Here is a 21,940-nt window from a genome sequence, read left to right as displayed (position 1 = left end):
AACACTTACATTGTGGAGAAAACGATTTTAATGCGACAATATCCGTTTCGTATGTCGCGTTATAAAGAAGGAAGATGTGAATTAAGGACGAACAAACAAAAACGGCCTCCTAGAGAAAAATATTGGAAATGGTAGGTGGATGACAAGGGGATGTGGTGATGTGGGGGAAAGATATGGACAGTTAACACCAATAGTGACGTTACTATGGACCCGTGACGAAGGCGGGGGAGGATCCATGAAACAGTTAAGGGTGCCAAAATGATATTTGATGTTTCCATAAATCACATACACGATTTGTTCCATCTTAACCAAATCGTTTCGACACCCTCATCTATTTCCTCGATCCTTTCGCCCCGCCTTCAGCGCTGATCCACAGTAACGTCACTCTTGGTGTTACCCAACCAAATCTTTCCCCACATCACTCCTTTCCCTTGCCGTCCACCTCCCATCTCGAGTATTTTTCTTCGGGATGCCGTTTTTGTCCGCTCGTGCCTAATTCGCGCCCCCGTTCTTTATAACGCGATATACGAAACCGATACCGCCGCATTAAATCCGTCATCCCCGCAACACAAGCGCTTCCTGTTTTCCAGAGTCCCTCCAACCGCACCGTCTATAAAACCCCGCGCGCGCCCTCGACGGTCCGGAGAACCAAACGCCGCCGTCGCCTCAGATCCAGAGCCTCCTCACCCGATCTTCGCCTCAGACCCACAATACCCTTTGCACGGCGACCGGACGAGGAAAGCGGGCCCGGGGAGGAGCTTGCGAGAAATCGACAGGTTAGATTAGGCGGAAGGTGGGGGAAGAAGGTAAGGGAGAGGAGGGAAGAAGGTAAGGGAGGGAGGGTGTGAGCTGGACCTTGCGTGGAGTGAGGGCAGGAGCGCGCAGAAGATCCTCGTGCCCGCCCGCTAGGTCTCCTTTTCAACCTTTCCTCTCCTCCTCCGTCCCCATCTCCTCCTCCTCCTCCTCCTCCGCCCTCACCGCATCTCCGGATCCCCCGCCGCGCCGCCCCACCGCCATCGCCGCCGCCCCGAGATCCCGACCCGCCGCCCCCGATTCGCACGGACGGACAGACCGAGGGAGATGCCGGTGGGAGCGGGCCTGCGCGGGTGATCTCTGTCCCTCCCTCCATCCCTCCCTCCCTCTCTCTCTCGCCCGCACGCGCTTGGGGAGGGGAGCCGTCGCGTGGGCGAGCCCGCGTGGAGGGGCCCCGTCCGTCTCGCGCCCGTCCTAGGGTAGAAGCAGCAGCGGCAGCTCAGCCGCTCTAGGGTTTGCTCGCTCGGCCGATCTAGTCGTCGCGTGGCGCGACGGCCAGCAGGAGACGGATGTTTTCGCACGGCGCGGATCCCGCCCACGACGCCTCCGCCGCCGGCGGCGGCGTCGGTGTCAGCGCCGGCGGCCCGGCCGTCCCCACCCGCTTCGTGTGGCCCCATGGCGGTAAGAGGGTCTTCCTCTCCGGCTCCTTCACCAGGTCCGCTATTTATCCATCTCCCCACTCCATCTCCATCTCCATCTCTATCTGTATCCTGTCATCATATCTCCAGTGATTACTGAGCACACCTTTTCTCATGGTTGACCGCCGCGTATTTATTCTGCAATTATTATGCTCGCTCACTGGAACTGGGGAAACGGATTCTCCACTGCCCACAGCCGTTTCAACTGCATCATCAGTTACTACTGTAGGGACGCTGCAGTTTCGTTTCCAAAGGGTGTATGATTATATTTATTAAATGTTGCTCACTTGATTGATATGTCTAGGAGATACAAATTTGATGGCCTAAAGTCCTATCTTATCTTGTGTTTGATTGGATAATTAATGATGGATAGATTATCTCCCTGCTCTGTTTCTAGGGCCTAGGGGGACTGTAGATATATTTTCTTGTTCAGATATGTACGTACTACGGCTTATATCTGGGTGCAATGCATGGATTCGACCGTTGGGCGTCTTAGTTGTTAAGTTCACATGTGGGTGAATCTGAAGGTGCATCTTCCCGCCTTAGCGGTTGTCTGTGGCAGGTAGCGCCACGACAACAGAAGTTCGCATACGGTCCAGTCTTGTTAGCACACGGAACCAAATGGAATTTCCAAAGTGGAACAAAATTGCACATGTTCCCCGTTCAGGAAAACGCACAAAGGGAATTTGTTTTCTGTCGATTACTTATTTTGAAAACCCATGATGTTGTTTTTTATGAACCTTGACCCCCAATTTTGTCGTAGGTGGTCAGAGCATTTGCCGATGTCTCCAGTCGAAGGTTGCCCCACTGTATTTCAAGCTATCTGCAGCTTACCTCCAGGGATTTATCAGGTTCCCTTCTTTATCCCGTGCTAACTAAAACTGTTGTGTGCTTACCTTTGCCAATTAGTTGGTATATGCTGAGATTTATTTCCTGTGTTAAAATCGCCATTCAGCTTTCTAAGGTTGCTGTTTTAGCGTTTGTCCAGCACAATGCTTCTTTTCTTGATGTGCACATGATATAATATTGGCTGCATTTGTACATGTAACTAGCTTATTTTTTTTATCTCATGTGTAATGTCACTTTTTGACATCTAATGAATCATGCACGGCATATATGCAATGGAATTTCTAGTGTAAGAACCTTCTTGCTTGGTTATTTTTACACAGTACAAGTTCAACGTGGACGGGCAGTGGAGGCATGACGAGGGGCAACCTACTATAACAGGAGAGTATGGGGTGGTAAACACTTTATACTTGACAAGGGAATTTGACCACATAAATACTGTACTGAGCCCCATTACACCTGGGAGCAGGATGGATGTGGACGGTGAAAGTTCTCAACGAATGGTAAGTAGTTGTGAGTGAACAGCCACACTATGTAGTCTACCTGTTCTTTTTATTGCTGTCCTCTAAGCTTACTTGAAATGTTATGGTGACATATTTGTATGCATACCTAATGTGTAACCATTTCAGTGTTACGGCCTCTTGGAAAATATTATCTGCACAGGAGACAAGTGTTATCTGTACTTCATATTCTTGGATAATCTATAGAAAGCAATACTTGCGCCAATATATCTTGTTATTTGCATTCTAAAGTTCATGTACCCATGGAATGGTGGTTATATGGTAGTTCTCTGTTTTGGGATTCTACTAATTTCTTTGTTGAAGGTAAATAGAATATTTAGTTATGGAGTAGGGATGAAATTGACGTAACAATGACCTTGTCTTTACCTTAGGGTTCGTTGTCGGATGGTGCCCTTCAGGAAGGTTCTCCAAGAATCTCAGAGGCTGCTATACAGATCTCTAGGTGTCGTGTTGCTGAGTATCTGAATGCGCATATAGGCTATGACCTACTACCAGATTCTGGAAAGGTAGGGGCAACCCAGCTGCTCTCATATGAGCGCTATCAATAGAGAGGTTTATTTTATAACATTATACCTTTTCAATCCAGGTCATTGCTCTGGACATTAATTTACCTGTGAAGCAATCTTTCCATATTCTCCATGAACAGGTATGAAATCTTACCTTCTAGAGCTGCATTGTTTGGTCTGTGGGAGACATGCTAAATTGCTCTTCACTTTGCTTTATATCTCCTATCTAAATTTACACGAATTAGATTCTGTACATAAGAAAAAGAAATTACTTCACTCCTACTCTCTTTACTAGTAAACAGTATGTTTTTTTCACAACAATCTATCTTTGGACCCTTCCCTGGACCCTGCGCAAGCGGGAGCTACTTGCACCGGGCTGCCCTTCTATCTATCTTTGCCTGCATCTCAGGATCTAATACTTGTACCATATGATGCTTAGCTGTTCATAATTGCATTGGGACATAGAATTGGGAGAATTGAGACAGTGACGTACATTTTTGTAAATGCTGGCATATGGATTTACTTCTAAGGAATTGAGTGGAAACTGAATATTACTTGTTCATGTTTTAAAATTATACTACTATATTGTGCTAATACAAGTGTACGGCTCAATACCGTTCATAGCTGATTGTAAGCATTGGCTGCCCTTTGTTAGTAAAATTTATCTTATTTCACTAGCGACCCCAGTTATTGCTTATTGGTGTGTGGATCATTCTAGGCACTGGGGTTAGTTTCTTAGCTAATAGTTGTGTCCTGGTCTGCAAGGTTAGAAACGTAAATTATTTATCTTTTCTGTGATCCAGCATCTCTGGCATCTTGATAATCCATTGTTGCTTTTATCATGTATTGAAGTTACTGGCATGTTGTGAGAACATATACTGAATAGTGCACTTTGCAGGGGATTCCTGTGGCTCCTCTGTGGGATTCAATCAGGGGTCAGTTTGTTGGCCTTCTGAGCCCACTGGATTTTATACTTATATTGAGAGAGGTAATCTGTTTCAGCATTTACTCTTTTCTTCTTAGCTTTTGTTGTATTATTTGACCCTGTTGATAGTTGCTTTACTTGTGTGATGTGTCATTCATGTACTCTGTAGACTGTAGTAGAGGCAAAATGTCCTGGATGTGTACTTCACTAATATATTGTTGTGGGTGGTGCCATACTGTTTATTTCAAACAATCTTCCACTATGACAGTTTAAGAACTTTGTGAATCAAGACGCTTGCTTCGAGCTGAATTCTTCAGGTGTTATTACCGTCTTTGCGGAGGTAGAGCTGGTGTGGGGGGTGGGGGGGTGGGGGGTTAACCCTTTACTGGCTACCCTAAGTAGGGAGTATGAAAGTATTTACTTAAGTTGTGAATGGTCAATTTTCATGTGCGTTTTTTGTTGCTAGCCGTTGTACAAAACTGTTAGTGCCTACCACTAACAGGTTATCCTTATCCACCGATGCTGTTCCCTAGGCCAGGCCAGGGAACCCGTGTTTGTGGGTGACAGTTTTGCACACTATGTTTTTAACAATTGCAACACCCTGTGTGCCAATGAACAATCATGCCTCTCGTTTTGTTTACTTGATAACTTCTAGTTTCTTATCATGTATTTTCCAGAAATAACCTTTATTAGGTATTTTTGCTAAATTATTTTGTAACATCTTGTTTTTGTTGCAGCTGGAAACGCATGGTTCCAACCTGACAGAGGAACAGCTTGAAACACACACTATATCTGCGTGGAAAGAGGCTAAGCGGCAAACTTATGGAAGAAATGATGGACAACTTAGATCAAATCAGCATCTGGTGCATGTAAGTTGGTACCTACATCTGGCTTGACAGACTTATTGGTATTAATTTGACCAGTTATGCTTTCCTATAGTCTAAAATGATAACCTTTTGCATGCCTATTGTCTAAAAATGAAATCATACCTTTTGATTTAATTTCATTTGGCGAGTCGTAGTTGGAAGTAGTCACTGAGAAGTGACAACCCCTTTTGCCACCAACCATTTAGTGCACACATTTAAATTTTAACCTTTGTTTTAAACTGTCCTTGAGTTTTGTGACCCATTTGTTCGAGTAAGTGTTTTAAGGAAGATGCAAATCAGCTGCTTAGCATGAATTTATTTCAATCACTTAAAATTTGATTGTTAATACTTTTGCCGTCAGTTTGTCTTGTTCATCCCCAGGTCCCTCATATTTAGTTACATTATGATTTATGTGGCAATGCACTAACACTGGAGTTCCTGTTGTCCAGGCCACCCCTTATGAATCCTTGAGGGGTATTGCCATGAAAATACTTGAAACTGGTATTTCTACAGTCCCGATCATCTATTCATCGTCATCAGATGGATCATTTCCGCAGCTGTTGCATCTTGCATCCCTTTCAGGAATTTTGAAATGTAAGTATTTGGCATCTTTATGATGAATCGGACTTTAATATGATGCTATAAGCAGCCTATTTTGAGATTGCTTAGCAGAATATCTTCTTTTCAGGTATCTGTAGATACTTTAAGAACTCCACTGGTAGTTTGCCGATTCTAAACCAACCAGTTTGCTCAATTCCGCTGGGTACCTGGGCTCCAAAATCTGGTGAACCCAATGGTCATCCATTGGCTATGTTGCGGCCTAATACATCTCTTAGCTCTGCCCTTAACTTGTTGGTTCAAGGTATGTTCTCTGTTCTGTTTGCTGCAACCATACCCATACCTATGCTTGGGAGATGCATTACAAAACAAAGGTGCTCTTTACTTGTATCTCCAAATTCTAAGGCAGCTCTTGTGTTATTGAGGTTTAGCACAATTCAACTGATATTGCATATGACATGGAACCACTGTCTGTATAATTATGCATAACTGATCCACCTTATACTCTGTAACTGTACATGCAGCTGGAGTTAGTTCAATACCCATTGTGGATGATAACGACTCGCTGATCGACACATACTCCAGAAGGTGCCGACACATGCACACATACAACATTCTTTGGGTTGCATTATTTGCTACTACCTCTGTAACTAAATATAAGACGTTTTTGCAGTTTGATATTTAGTTACAGAGGTAGTATGTTGCAGTTTTGCTGGTGACTTATGTATTGTGTTTCTTCCATTGTGCAGTGACATCACAGCTCTAGCAAAAGACAAGGTCTACACCCATATACGCCTAGATGAGATGACCATTCATCAGGTATGCTATAGTACATAAAATGCCTATCTCAACCAAGTTTTAGATTGAAACTTATGCTTGAGTTTATTTGTCGAACGACTTTGGCTTTTGCTATGTGCAACTTGTTTATATTAAGTGTTGATATTTTGGGAATGAACAAAAATGTAGGCATATTGAAGTTCTTTTTTGGAATTACAGTTACCTTACTGTTTTCTCTATCTGAATTGATATCCAAACTACCAAACTGTGCATACCATAGAAAATCCTAAAATGCTACCTTGTGGGTTTGATAAATGAGAACTGATCTACCTTGTGGGTTTAGCCCTCACTAGTGAAACAACATCTGAAGGGGAGAACTGGTTCTGCTCACTAGTGAAACAGCATCTGAAGGGGAGAACTGGTTCTGCCATGATGTCATATAACTTTAAACATCCTTTTCCTTGAGCTATGCATCTGTAAATTTGTTACCCATCCAGGTTTTATGACCGCAGTATGAAATTTTTCTTGTGCTGCTGTGGCCAGGCCTTGCAGCTTGGGCAAGATGCGAATTCACCTTTTGGACTTTTCAACGGGCAAAGATGCCAGATGTGTCTCCGTTCCGACACTTTGATGAAGGTTATGGAGAGATTGGCTAATCCTGGTAAGTATTTTTCTTTTGTGTATCTGCGCGAGTATTAATTGTTTGCTACGTCGACTCATCGGATTTTCGTGTGCCTGTCACCAGGGGTGCGTCGCGTGTTCATCGTGGAGGCTGGCAGCAAGCGAGTGGAAGGCGTAATATCGCTGAGCGACATATTCAAGTTGCTGCTGAGCTAGCGAAAGGCGTATTTTCGTTGATTGCAGGGCAAGTGCTGCCAGAAGAGCTAGCATGCAAGAAAGAGATTGTGGAGCCAACATGGAGTTCTCTCTCTGGCTTGCTCTTGGACAAGAGTAGCAAAACAGATTGTAAAGTTTTTTTCCTTTCATTGTGCCAACCCAACCCTACCCTCACCGTCCGTCTGTCGTAACCGAGAAAATACCTGGTGACTTCTTTTTTGTTCTTTTTAAATTTTATTGGATTGATCTCCGCTGCTTGGCGAGACTAGTCTCCAAGGAGCTAGAGATGGTCGTCTGTCCGCCGAGTTGGTCGGTGTCGGTCCGTTCTGTGCCTAGTTTACTTACTAGAGGGAGGCCCTTTTCCTTTTTTAGCATGAAAGAGGGGAAGGGGGAAGATGATGATGATGGCCCAGTTTCAAGATGTTTACCATGCGTTGTTTTTGCTCAACATTGGCAGCCATGCAACCATGGAAGAAGAAGGATTAGAGGAAAAATCATTCTGGCATGAGTCGTGAGTAGCCTTGGGGGTGTGTACAATTGCAAACCTCATTTTATGTTTCAACTGCCGTTGTGAACTCATTTTGCTTTCTCTCTCTTGCTGTAGAAACTTGACCCATTGTATATCCTCTTTCTCTCCTAGCGGCGCAGCTGGTGTGGTGTCCCTGGCCTTATGGGAAAACATACCAGCAGTCACTTATTCAGACACCGTCTTTTCCTGCTATTTGTTATTGACCTACCTTCCCTACTTTTAGGGCAATTCCAATATAGACACCATCAAATGTCGGTAGACACGTCCATGAGTTTGTGGACAGGATTAGGAGTGGAGGCCATCAAACCGGATGCACCAACTGTCCGTCCCTGCTTTGGCTTCCTTCCTTCACTTGACATACATATTTAGTTCGATACCAATTCAAATATATATTTTATAGTTGCAAACATATGTAGTTAGCTTGAAAAAATAGCATTGGATGTTCAGTTTTTTACATCCATCGATCCCAAATGTTACCTACCATATGTGGTTGGCCAGGCCTTCTCCGTTCGTGCGAAGCGCTACACTAAGCTTGCACGGTAGGCTTGAAGTGGCCTTGATCTCAAGCTTCTCTTGGCGTTTTCCATGAAGATGCCAAATCTCTCCGTTTTCTTTTTCTCCTTCACCTCATTGCGTCCGACATCGAACTTCTCGGTCATCTTGGTCGCCTCCCCTGCTCGTTACTTCTTCTCCTCTTCCCAATCCCTTTCCTGATTCCTAACCACCTTCTTGGCCGGAGCAAGCCCATCTTCCGTTGGCACGGTTGGATCATCACCTTCATCTTCATTGAGCATGGCAGTCTTAGGTGGAATCTGCAGTAGTGGTGAGCCGCTTGCTTTGCCCATTCAACTTCAGCGGACAATGCATATAGATGAAGTGCTAGCGAAAGAAGGCAATGGGTGGTCAACAAGTTGCAACAAGCCACAAGCTTTTACGAGCTCTTGGATTGCCGCACCACTTGGCTACCGGGTTTTCACTTGACTGTAAAAGCTGCAAATCCTCTTGATATTCTCATGGCATATCATCAATTGCTGAGTGATTCCGCATTCCGTTGATAGATCACTTCCTCGTGGTAGGAATCATGGTGCTTTTCCTAGTGAAGCAGTTGATATCCATCCATCCTCTTGAGTTATCCGCCTTCTCTGAATGGCTTGATGAAAAGAAAATTACCAAATACTCAGTTTGTTGAGTAAGACACTGTCTTTTCCGTTGTGGTCTCCAACATCCGCCATTCGTTAGAGCATCTCCAACAAATGATGTACTCCCTCTGTCTCAAAATAAGTGTTTCAACTTTGTACTAGCTTTAGTACAAAATTGTATTAAGCTTGAGACACTTGTTTTGAGACGGAGGGGGTAAATTTTAAAGCATGAGAGAGAGTTTATGGGCACCTTGCTGGATCACAACTGAGATGGACCATGCTGATCTGCAACACAAGAACCGCCAGGCTCTGCCATCTATGTAGTTTCTTATCAAATTATGGTTGCCAGCTCTTTACGGACTGAAATGAGTCAGTTTATATTACGGACTGAAATGACTCTGTGTTTTTTTTTTTTTTACAATTCAGTTACCTAGATGGATCTTCTTTAGCTCACCAAAGAGTTTAGAATTCAGTTACTCAAAATGCAATGGCATGGTCTTTATGCAGTAAAACTCTGTCAATGTATTTCACTCAATCTTTGTGCGCTGAAATCCTCGATAGTGTCTTGGTTGGTCACGATGGTTGCACTGTCGGCACACCTTCTTGTTTATTTTTTGCTGCCTTCTATAAAAATATGGTATGCATTTTGCGTACTCTCGAAAAAAAGTTATCGCTGTTACTATGTGAAAGAATTCATTGTCAGATATATTTTCTTGAGCTCGCCAAATAGCTGAAAAGTATGTTGGAGTTCCCAGTCAAGTCTGTTTTTCTATGAAACCACAATATGAGATTTTGCAAATACAACTTCCGCGTAATCAAATGTGTTGCCCGCGCCAAATTATGTTATGTACTATCAAATACTTCACCAAAGCATTCTTTTCAACTCTTTAAAAGATCACAAATATATTCCCCACGCTGATAGCTAAGCGTTGAAGAAGCTAGTCGCCTATAAGAAAGAAAGGCGATTGTATTATAAATAAAATCCCCAATCACAGAAGAGAAACCATCTCTTTATTCTCCAGATCCGTAAATAAACTAACTAAAACCATCAAATTTGTATTTTCAGGTTCTCGGTGAACCTCTTTCTTTGATGGAAATGTTCAGTCCAAAGAAAGACCGAAATCCTTGGCCTTGAATTTCCCATATCTTGGCGGTCGCCTGTCATCCAGCAAACCAGGCGCTGGCTCCAGCATCGTTTCTCCATCCACAGCATAAAACACGGCCAGTGAAAGCCTCTCTTTCTCGGCATTCGTCACCACCCTGTGAACCGGGCTCCTGAAGATTCCGTTGCACATTATCTGCGTCGAACATTTGCGCATACGAAATCAACAAAGCACATTATCATTCATGAAATAGCATACACGGTGTACACTGATGATTGTATAGATGATTCAAGAGAGAGAGCAAGTGCTTAGGTTCATACCTCCATGCAGTCAGCCAAGTTGATCACCAACGAATAAGGCTTGGCTGGAACATTGTACCATTTCCCGTCTCTCTCAACTTGCAAGCCACCGACGTCGTGGTCGACAAAAACGATGGTAAGGAGACCGCCATCGGAGTGCGGCCTCATGCCCAACACGAGGTCAGGTCGTGGACACGGAGGGTAGTAGTTGAATCTTGCGAACCCGGGATCCTTGTTTGATATTTGGTTGAGAAAGTAATCCTCCTCAAGGTCCAGGATCTTGGCTATCGATTGAAAGACGAGGTCTCTTATTCTCTTGGTTCTTGATGCATACTCAAGCAGCACATCCCTGCACATAGAAACACTCTAGAATTAATAGCTTAGTCAAACAAATATCTTGGTTTCTTCATCCAGTTTCTGCTATGAACTGTCTCTGAATATCCTTTTCTTGTAGTAAATTTCTGAATTTTTCACCGTATCTTCCTCCTCGGCAACTAAGCTAATACAGTAGTATTTGTTGAAATTAGAGATGGGCCTTAGGCCCATAAGACAAATTTCAGAAAAATCTCCAAGGGCCTATGTAGGTGGTGGCATGACAAGATGATGGGAAGTTTAGTCCCACCCCGCTAGTGGAGGAGAAGTTGGACCCCTTTATAAGGGTCTCTCTTCCACATGCTATTGGAGAGTGAGAGTTCGGAAAATTGCCTATTTACTCAACCTTCTCTTCCGACGGTTGCCGGAAGAAGTCTCTCGACGCACCCATCATGAGCTGGATGTTGATGAAGCGTTAAGCAATTGCAGGAAGAGTTCAATAATTTCAGCATGCAGATGCAGCGGCGGGCGGAGGGAGGGGGCCGGTCGCCGTGCTTCTTCATCGCCATGGTGACGACACCCAGCTGGGCGGAGGCGTCCGACTGCGTCGCGCGTGGGGGTAGGGTTCGGATCTGGTCTCGCCGGAAGCGGAGGTGACATGGGCAGGGAGATCAGGGCGGCGTCTGCGTGGTGTTGGAAGAAACTAATTGAGGCTCACCAGGAAGAGGCCCCAGGTCTGTAGAGCCGCCCGGAGCTTGTCGGCTTCGTCGTCGGCCGTCAGCCGGCTGAGATCGATGAGAGGGATGGGCTCCGGCATCTGGTCAGCGGCCAGCAGGCCTTGGTCTTGTTCGTGCACCAGGTACTGTCGCGGTGGCTCCTCGACGGCCGCCGCCAGCTCTTGCACCGTCGTCCACACCATCGCCGGTGGTCGAGGGAGCTATGTTTCTTGCGTCTCCTCTGTTTGGGCGGAGAGCAGAGGAAGAAGCAAAGCTACGTGTCAAGAGTCAAAGAGGAGAGGAGGAAGCTGCCTTCGTATCGCATCGGCTATGCATTGCATGCTTCGTGCCATCTCATCTCGCCCACCTTTTTTCTTTCAAAAATGCTAGACCTACTAAATCTTACTTATGTTTACTAAACCTTTAACTAATCTAAACATGCCCCCCTGATTTTCAAGGATGAGGTGGCCTCACCCTTCTCTTAATCCAATCAATGATTGCCAAATCAGACTATCCCGTAAACATACGTAAACATTTACGTAGATGTAGCATTGCTCTCTTTCTTTTATCTTCGCGGAAGAAGCGGGCTATCTTTTTTTATTAGAGAGAAAAGAAAAAACATATTTTCTTTGAGTTTATCATTTTCACTTTCCTTTTGAACGGGCCGATGACGTGTCCCCTAAAGCTGCTCTAACGTCGGAGCCAGACTTTCTTTTGAGAGTTTTTTCACTCATATCATGAATCAGTACAAAGAAATAGACCCATACAAACACGCTGAAACGCAAACACAAAGGACCATAAACACCTAGAGAATCTAAGACAACCATAACAAGAAGATCTCCGGAGCCTTGTGTCATCATCCCTCAATCTTGAGAGAAGACCCCTGCAGCACAAGGATCTGCAACTAGTCGCAAGCAGGTCATCATCTTCGACTACGGTACAATTGCCGCCACACTGCTTCCTCCTTTTTTGACACCAGCGCTGAGAGGGTATGGACATCAATCCAACACACCTGCAACAGCCGTCGTCATATTTGGTTTGAGTACCGCGAAAAGTGTCCCTTCCGAAAGGAAGAGAACTCGAGTCATCCGACCGCTCCAGCACCGCGGCCGGGCCATCCGCCCGGACAAAGCAGGATCTCCCACCAGCATCAGCGCAGAGGAAGGAGAAGAACAACAACAGCAAATCATACCAACAAGGAAGAAGAAGGGTCTTCGTCTCCCTACATCCATCGCCCAGCTGAGGACCCAAACGGCGAGTGCCAATGGACCTCCATCCATCATAGCCCGCGACCTCGACGAGATCCGGGGATCCCCAACCCCGCTGGCTCCTAGACGAAGGCAAAAGCCTCGCCTAATCACGAACGGAGCCCGGAGAAACTTATTTCGACGCGACACCACCGCAACGGCCTCGGCAGCGTCTCCCCCAACCCTAACCCTGTTGGAAATATGCCCTAGAGGCAATAATAATTAGTTATTATTATATTTCTTTGTTCATGATAATCGTTTATTATCCATGCTATAATTGTATTGATTGGAAACACAATACTTTTGTGGATACATAGACAAAACACTGTCCCTAGTAAGCCTCTAGTTGACTAGCTCGTTGATCAAAGATGGTCAAGGTTTCCTGGCCATAGGCAAGTGTTGTTACTTGATAACGAGATCACATCATTAGGAGAATCATGTGATGGACTAGACCTAAACTAATAGACGTAGCATGTTGATCGTGTCATTTTGTTGCTACTGTTTTCTGCGTGTCAAGTATTTGTTCCTATGACCATGAGATCATATAACTCACTGACACCGGAGGAATGCTTTGTGTGTATCAAACGTCGCAACGTAACTGGGTGACTATAAAGATGCTCTACAGGTATCTCCGAAGGTGTTCGTCGAGTTAGTATGGATCAAGACTGGGATTTGTCACTCCGTATGACGGAGAGGTATCTCGGGGCCCACTCGGTAATACAACATCACACAAAGCCTTGCAAGCAATGTGACTTAGTGTAAGTTGCGGGATCTTGTATTATGGAACGAGTAAAGAGACTTGCCGGTAAACGAGATTGAAATAGGTATGCGGATACTGACGATCGAATCTCGGGCAAGTAACATACCGAAGGACAAAGGGAATGACATACGGGATTATATGAATCCTTGGCACTGAGGTTCAAACGATAAGATCTTCGTAGAATATGTAGGATCCAATATGGGCATCCAGGTCCCGCTATTGGATATTGACCGAGGAGTCTCTCGGGTCATGTCTACATAGTTCTCGAACTCGCAGGGTCTGCACACTTAAGGTTCGACGTTGTTTTATGTGTATTTGAGTTATATGGTTGGTTACCGAATGTTGTTCGGAGTCCCGGATGAGATCACGGGCGTCACGAGGGTTTCCGGAATGGTCCGGAAATGAAGATTGATATATAGGATGACCTCATTTGGTTACCGGAAGGTTTTCGTGCATTATCGGAAAAGTTTCGGGCTCATCGGTAGTGTACCGGGAGTGCCGGGAGGGGTGCCGGGGACCATCGGGAGGGGTGTCACGTCCCAAGGGGTTTCGTGGGCTATGGGAAGAGATAAACCAGCCCCTAGTGGGCTGGAATAAGTTCCCACCAAGGCCCATAAGGTTTGAGAAGGAAAAAACACAAGGTGGAAAGAGTTTCCAAGTGGGAAGGTGGAATCCTACTCCAAGTAGGATTGGAGTAGGACTCCTCCACCTCCAATTTCGGCCAAACCTTGAGGGTTTGAGGCTGCCTCTTCCCTCCCACTCCCTCCTATATATACTGAGGTATTAGGGCTGATTTGAGACAACTTTTGCCACGGCAGCCCGACCACATACCTCCACGGTTTTTCCTCTGGATCGCGTTTCTGCGGAGCTCTGGCGGAGCCCTGCTGAGATTAGATCACCACCAACCTCCGGAGCGCCGTCACGCTGCCGGAGAACTCATCTACCTCTCCGTCTCTCTTGCTGGATCAAGAAGGCCGAGATCATCGTCGAGCTGTACGTGTGCTGAACGCGGAGGTGCCGTCCGTTCGGCACTAGATCAGAGCGGATCGTGGGACGGATCGCGGGACAGTTCGCGGGGCGGATCGAGGGACGTGAGGACGTTCCACTACATCAACCGTGTTTCTTAACGCTTCTACTGTGCGATCTACAAGGGTACGTAGATCGGAAATCCCCTCTTGTAGATGGACATCACCATGATAGGTCTTCGTGCGCGTAGAATTTTTTTTGTTTCCCATGCGACGTTCCCCAACAGTGGCATCATGAGCTAGGTTCATGCGTAGATGTCTTCTCGAGTAGAACACAAATGTTTTTGTGGGCGGTGATGTGCGTTTTCCTGCCCTCCTTAGTCTTTTCTTGATTCCGCGGTATTGTTGGATCGAAGCGGCTCGGACCGACATTACTCGTACGCTTACGAGAGACTGGTTTCATCGCTACGAGTAACTCCGTTGCTCAAAGATGACCGGCGAGTGTCGGTTTCTCCAACTTTAGTTGAATCGGATTTGACCGAGGAGGTCCTTGGATGAGGTTAAATAGCAATTCATATATCTCCGTTGTGGTGTTTGCGTAAGTAAGATGCGATCTTACTAGATACCCATGGGCACCACGTAAAACATGCAACAACAATTAGAGGACGTCTAACTTGTTTTTGCAGGGTATGCTTGTGATGTGATATGGCCAACGATGTGATGTGATATATTGGATGTATGAGATGATCATGTTGTAATAGTTAATATCGACTTGCACGTCGATGGTACGGCAACCGGCAGGAGCCATAGGGTTGTCTTTAAACTAACGTTTGTGCTTGCAGATGCGTTTACTATATTGCTAGGACGTAGCTTTAGTAGTAATAGCATGAGTAGCACGACAACCCCAATGGCGACACGTTGATGGATATCATGATGATGGAAATCATGGTGTGACGCCGGTCACAAGAAGATCGTGGCGGTGCTTTGGTGATGGAGATCAAGAAGCACATGATGATGGCCATATCATGTCACTTATGAATTTCATGTGATGTTAATCCTTTATGCACCTTATCTTGCTTAGAACGACGGTAGCATTATGAGGTGATCTCTCACTAAAATTTCAAGACGAAATTGTGTTCTCCCCGACTGTGCACCGTTGCGACAGTTCTTCGTTTCGAGACACCACGTGATGATCGGGTGTGATAGACTCAACCTTCACATAGAACGGGTGCAAAACAGTTGCACACGCGGAACACTCGGGTTAAGCTTGACGAGCCTAGCATGTGCAGACATGGCCTCGGAACACATGAGACCGAAAGGTCGAGCATGAATCGTATAGTTGATATGATTAGCATAGAGATGCTTACCACTGAAACTATTCTCGACTCACGTGATGATCGGACTTGAGATAGTGGATTTGGATCATGTACCACTCAAATGGCTAGAGAGATGTACTTTTTGAGTGGGAGTTATTGAGTAATATGATTAATTGAACTAATTGTCATGAAAATAATCTAGTGGTCTTTGCGAATTACGATGTAGCTTGCGCTATCGCTCTACTGTTTTTATATGTTCCTAGAGAAAATTTAGTTGAAAGTTGATAGTAGCAAACTTTGGAGACTGACTCTGTAAAACCGAGGATTGTCCTCATTGCTGCGCAGAAGGCTTATGTCCTTAATGCACCACTCGGTGTGCTGCACCTCGAGCGTCGTCTATAGATGTTGTGAACATCCGACATACACGTTTCTGATGACTACACGATAGTTCAGTACAAAATACTTAATGGCTTAGAAGCAAGGCACCGAAGACGTTTTGAAACGTCACGGAACATAAGAGATGTTCTAAAGAGATGAAATTATGATTTCATGCTTGTGCCCTTGTTAAGAGGTATGAGACCTCTGACAAGATTCTTTGTCCGCGAAGTAAAGGAGAAAATCTCAATCATTGAGCGTGTGCTCAGATTATCTGAGTACGACAATCGCTTGAATCAAGTGGGAGTTGATCTTCCAGATAAGATAGTGATGGTTCTCCAAAGTCACTGCCACCAAGCTGTGAGAGCTTCGTGATGAACTATAACATATCAAGGATAGATACAATGATCCTTGAGCGATTCGCGATGTTTGACACTGCGAAAGTAGAAATCAAGAAGGAGCATCAATAGTTGATGGTTAGTAAAACCACTAAGTTTCGAGAAAGGCAAGGGCTAGAAGGGACACTTCGTGAAACGGCAAAGCAGTTGCTGCACTAATGAAGAGACCCCAGATTAAACCCAAGCCCGGGACTAAGTGCTTCTGTTATGAGGGGAACGGTCACTGAGGCGGAGCAACTCTAGATACTTGGTAGATAAGAAGGCTGGCAAAAGTCGAAAAAAGTATATTTGATATACATGATGTTGATGTGTACTTTACTAGTACTCCTAGTAGCACGAGGGTATTGGATACCGGTTCGGTTGCTAAGTGATTAGTAACACGAAATGAAAGCTACGGCATAAACGGAGACTAGCTAAAGGCGAGGTGACGATACGTGTTGGAAGTGTTTCCAAGGTTGATATGATCAAAACGTCGCACACTCCCTCTACCATCGGGATTGGTGTTAAACCTAAATAATTGTTATTTGGTGCTTGCGTTAAGCATGAACATGATTGTATCGTGTTTATTGCAATACGATTATTCATTTAAAGAGAATAATGGTTACTCTATTTGCTTGAATAATCACCTTCAATGGTTTATTGAATCTCGATCGTAGTGTTACATATGTTCATGATATTGGTGCCAAAAGATACGAGGTAATGATGATAGTACCACTTACTTGTGGCACTGCCGCTTGAGTCATGTTGGTATAAATTGCATGAAGAGGCTCCATGCTGATGGATCTTTATACTCACTTGATTTTGAATCACTAGTGACATGCAAATCATACCACATGAGCAAGGCCTTGTTTTCATTGAGATGAAACAAGATAGTAACTTGTTGGAAGTAATACATTATGATGTATGCAGTCCAATGGGTGCTGAGGCACGCAGTGGATATCATTATGTTCTTACTTCAATGACGATTTGAGCAGATACAAGAGTATTTACTTAATGAATCACAAGTCTGAAATATTGAAAAGTTCAATTCTGTTTCAGAGTGAAGTTCATCGTAACAAGAGGATAAACTGTCTACGATATGATCATAGAAATGAATATCTGAGATACGAGTTTTGGTACACGGTTAAGACAATGTGGAAATTGTTTCGCAGTTCATGCCACCTGGAACATCATAGGGTGATGATGTGTCTGAACGTCATAGCCACGCACTATTTGTTATGGTGCATGCTATGATGTCTCTTATCGAATTACCACTATCGTTTATGGGTTATGCATTAGAGACAACAACATTCACTTTAAATAGGGCACCGCGTATTTCCGTTGAGATGACACAGTATAGACTGAGGTTTAGAGAAATCTAAACTGTCGTTTCTTGAAAGTTTGGGGCTTCGACACTTATGTGAAAAAGTTTTAGTCTGATAAGCTCGAACCCAAAGCGGATAAATGCATCTTCATAGGATATCCAAAACAGTTGGGTACATCTCCTATCTCAGATTCGAAAGCAAAGTGTTTGTTTCTAGAAACGGATCCTTTCTCGAGGAAAGGTTTCTCTCGAAAGAATTGAGTGGGAGGGTGGTAGAACTTGATGAGGTTATTGAACCATCACTTCAACCAGTGTGTAGCAGGGTGCAGGAAGTTGTTCCTGTGGCGCCTACACCAATTGAAGTGAAAGCTGATGATGGTGATCATCGAGCATCGGATCAAGTTACTACAAACCTCGTAGGTTGACAAGGTCGTGTACTACTGCAGAGTGGTATGGTAACCCTGTCTTGGAGGTCATGTTGTTGAGCAACAGTGAACCTACGAGTTATGGAGAAAGCAATGGTGGGCCCGGATTCCGACAAATGGCTGGAAGCCATGAAATCCGAGAGAGGATCCATGTATGAAAACAAAGTGTAGACTTTGGAAGAACTACTTGATGGTCATAGGACTATTGAGTAAAGATGGATCTTTAAAAGGAAGGCAGACGATGATGGTGATAAGTCACTATTAAGAAAAGCTCGACTTGTCGCAAAGATGTTTCCGACATGATCAAATAGTTGACTATGGTGAGACTTTCTCACTCGTAGCGATGCTAAAAGTCTGTTAGAATTATGTTAGTAGTTGTTGCATTATTTTTGAAATATTGCACATAGGATGTCAAAACATTGTTTCCTCGACGGTTTCCTTGAGCAAACATTGTATGTGATACAACCAGAAGGTTTTGTCGATCCTAAAGATACTAACAAGTATGCAAGCTCCAGCGATCCTTCAATGGACTGGTGTAAGCATCTCGGAGTTGGAATATACACTTTGATGAGATGATCAAAGATTTTGGGTTTGTACAAGGTTTATGAGAAACTTGTATTTCCAAAGAAGTGAGTGGGAGCACTATAGAATTTCTGATAAGTATATGTGGTTGTTATATTGTGGATCAGAAGTAATGTAGAATTTCTGTAAAGCATACAAGGTTGTTTGAAAGGAGTTTTTCAAAGGAATACCTGGATTGAGCTACTTGAACGTTGAGCATCAAGATCTATGGAGATAGATCAAAACGCTTAATAGAAGTTTCAACAAGATGCATGCCTTGACAAGTTTTTGAAGGAATTCGAAATAGATCAGCAAAGAAGGAGTTCTTGACTGTGTTTTAAGGTGTGAATTTGAGTAAGACTCAAAACCCGACCACGGCATAATAAAGATAATAGACAAAGGTCGTCTTCTATGCCTTAGCCGTAGACTCTAAAGTATGCCATGCTGAGTACCGCACCTGATTGTGCCTTGCAGCAAGTCTGTTAAGAGGTACACAGAGTGATCCAGGATTGAATCACTGATCCGCGGTCAAAGTTATCCTTAGTAACTAAATAGACTAAGGAATTTTTCTCGATTATGGAGGTGGTTAAAGAGTTCGTCGTAAAGGGTTACATCGATGCAAGCTTTGACAGTAATCCGAATAACTATGAGTAGTGAAACGGATTCGTATAGTTGAGTAGATATTTGGAGCATTTCCGAATAGCACGTAGTAGCAGGATCTATAAGATGACATAAAGATTTGTAAAGAACGCACGGATCTGAAAGTTTCAGAACGGTTGAATAAAACCTCTCTCACGAGCAAGACATGATCAGACTCCAGAACTATATGGGTGTTGGATTCGTTGAAATCACATGGTGATGTGAACTAGATTATTGACTCTAGTGCAAGTGGGAGACTGTTGGAAATATGCCCTAGAGGCAATAATAATTAGTTATTATTATATTTCTTTGTTCATGATAATCGTTTATTATCCATGCTATAATTGTATTGATTGGAAACACAATACTTGTGTGGATACATAGACAAAACACTGTCCCTAGTAAGCCTCTAGTTGACTAGCTCGTTGATCAAAGATGGTCAAGGTTTCCTGGCCATAGGCAAGTGTTGTTACTTGATAACGAGATCACATCATTAGGAGAATCATGTGATGGACTAGACCTAAACTAATAGACGTAGCATGTTGATCGTGTCATTTTGTTGCTACTGTTTTATGCGTGTCAAGTATTTGTTCCTATGACCATGAGATCATATAACTCACTGACACCGGAGGAATGCTTTGTGTGTATCAAACGTCGCAAGTAACTGGGTGACTATAAAGATGCTCTACAGGTATCTCCGAAGGTGTTCGTTGAGTTAGTATGGATCAAGACTGGGATTTGTCACTCCGTATGATGGAGAGGTATCTCGGGGCCCACTCGGTAATACAACATCACACAAAGCCTTGCAAGCAATGTGACTTAGTGTAAGTTGCGGGATCTTGTATTACGGAACGAGTAAAGAGACTTGCCGGTAAACGAGATTGAAATAGGTATGCGGATACTGACGATCGATTCTCGGGCAAGTAACATACCGAAGGACAAAGGGAATGACATACGGGATTATATGAATCCTTGGCACTGAGGTTCAAACGATAAGATCTTCGTAGAATATGTAGGATCCAATATGGGCATCCAGGTCCTGCTATTGGATATTGACCGAGGAGTCTCTCGGGTCATGTCTACATAGTTCTCGAACCCGCAGGGTCTGCACACTTAAGGTTCGACGTTGTTTTATGTGTATTTGAGTTATATGGTTGGTTACCGAATGTTGTTCGGAGTCCCGGATGAGACCACGGGCGTCACGAGGGTTTCCGGAATGGTCCAGAAACGAAGATTGATATATAGGATGACCTCATTTGGTTACCGGAAGGTTTTCGTGCATTACCGGAAAAGTTTCGGGCTCATCGGTAGTGTACCGGGAGTGCCGGGAGGGGTGCCGGGGACCATCGGGAGGGGTGTCACGCCCCAAGGGGTCTCATGGGCTATGGGAAGAGATAAACCAGCCCCTAGTGGGCTGGAATAAGTTCCCACCAAGGCCCATAAGGTTTGAGAAGGAAAAAGCACAAGGTGGAAAGAGTTTCCAAGTGGGAAGGTGGAATCCTACTCCAAGTAGGATTGGAGTAGGACTCCTCCACCTCCATTTTAGGCCAAACCTTGAGGGTTTGAGGCTGCCTCTTCCCTCCCACTCCCTCCTATATATACTGAGGTATTAGGGTTGATTTGAGACAACTTTTGCCACGGCAGCCCGACCACATACCTCCACGGTTTTTCCTCTAGATCGCGTTTCTGCGAAGCTCTGGCGGAGCCCTGCTGAGATTAGATCACCACCAACCTCCGGAGCGCCGTCACGCTGCCGGAGAACTCATCTACGTCCTCTAATTGTTGTTGCAAGTTTTACGTGGCTGATTTGGGTTTCTAGCAAGAACGCCTTCTTACCTACGTGACAGCCACAACGATGATATGCCAAAGCTATTTACCCTTCATAAGGACCCTTTTCATCAAATCCAATCCGACTAGAGTAGGAGAGACAGACACCCGCTAGCCACCTTTATGCACGATGTGCATGTCTGTCGGTGGAACCAGTCTCACGTAAGCGTACGTGTAAGGTCGGTCCGGGCCGCTTCATCCCACAATACCGCCGGAAAAGAATAAGACTAGTAACGGCAAGCAAATTGACAAATCATCGCCCACAACTTTTGTGTTCTACTCGTGCATAGAATCTACGCATAGAAAACCTGGCTCTGATACCACTGTTGGGTAACGTAGCATAAATTCAAAAAATTTCCTACGCGTGTTCAGATCTTCCTATGGAGAGACCAGCAACGAGAGAGGGGTAAGAGCATCTTCGTACCTTTGAAGATCGCTAAGCGGAAGCGTTGCTAGAACGCGGTTGATGGAGTCGTACTCGCAGCGATTCCGATCTAGTGCCGAACTACGGCACCTCCGCGTTCAACACACGTGCAGCCCGGTGACGTCTCCCGCACCTTGATCCAGCAAGGAGGAGGGAGAGGTTGGGGAAGAAGACCAGCAACACGATGGCGTGGTGTTGGTGGAGAGACGAGGTCTCCCGGCAGGGCTTCGCCAAGCGCCGGCAGAGAGAAGGAGGAAGAAGTGCAGGGCTGCGCCGAGGGAGAGGGAAAACCGTGTCCTCCAAAAGCCAAAAACA

The 21,940-nt window shown here is 44.8% G+C and overlaps 1 protein-coding gene and 1 pseudogene across 1 annotated transcript; one reads left to right on the top strand and one right to left on the bottom strand.

The window, feature by feature from the left end:
• Positions 1 to 865: 865 nt before the first annotated feature.
• LOC123395209 (sucrose nonfermenting 4-like protein) lies at positions 866 to 7,866 on the top strand. Its single transcript, XM_045090154.1, has 13 exons — positions 866 to 1,468; positions 2,215 to 2,302; positions 2,621 to 2,800; positions 3,190 to 3,324; positions 3,405 to 3,464; positions 4,223 to 4,312; positions 4,987 to 5,118; positions 5,565 to 5,709; positions 5,804 to 5,977; positions 6,198 to 6,261; positions 6,423 to 6,492; positions 6,994 to 7,111; positions 7,196 to 7,866. Exons 1-13 carry the CDS (start codon positions 1,323 to 1,325, stop codon positions 7,285 to 7,287), a joined length of 1,494 nt encoding a protein of 497 aa, XP_044946089.1. The 5' UTR covers positions 866 to 1,322; the 3' UTR covers positions 7,288 to 7,866.
• Positions 7,867 to 9,793: 1,927 nt separating this feature from the next.
• On the bottom strand, positions 9,794 to 11,719 carry LOC123397455 (annotated as a pseudogene).
• Between the last annotated feature and the right edge of the window lie 10,221 nt (positions 11,720 to 21,940).

The sequence above is a fragment of the Hordeum vulgare genome, chromosome 5H (genome assembly GCF_904849725.1).
Source record: "Hordeum vulgare subsp. vulgare chromosome 5H, MorexV3_pseudomolecules_assembly, whole genome shotgun sequence".
NCBI lineage: Eukaryota > Viridiplantae > Streptophyta > Magnoliopsida > Poales > Poaceae > Hordeum > Hordeum vulgare.
Note: the sequence above shows the minus strand (reverse complement) of the source record. Positions and strands in the feature narration are given on the sequence as shown.

Excerpts from the sequence above, each read along its gene's own strand:
- LOC123395209 (XM_045090154.1), top strand. The coding sequence starts at position 1,323 with ATGTTTTCGCACGGCGCGGATCCCGCCCACGACGCCTCCGCCGCCGGC. Across the intron at positions 2,801-3,189 it reads GTGAAAGTTCTCAACGAATG|GGTTCGTTGTCGGATGGTGC; the intron begins GTAAGTAGTTGT and ends TCTTTACCTTAG. Across the intron at positions 5,978-6,197 it reads CCTTAACTTGTTGGTTCAAG|CTGGAGTTAGTTCAATACCC; the intron begins GTATGTTCTCTG and ends CTGTACATGCAG.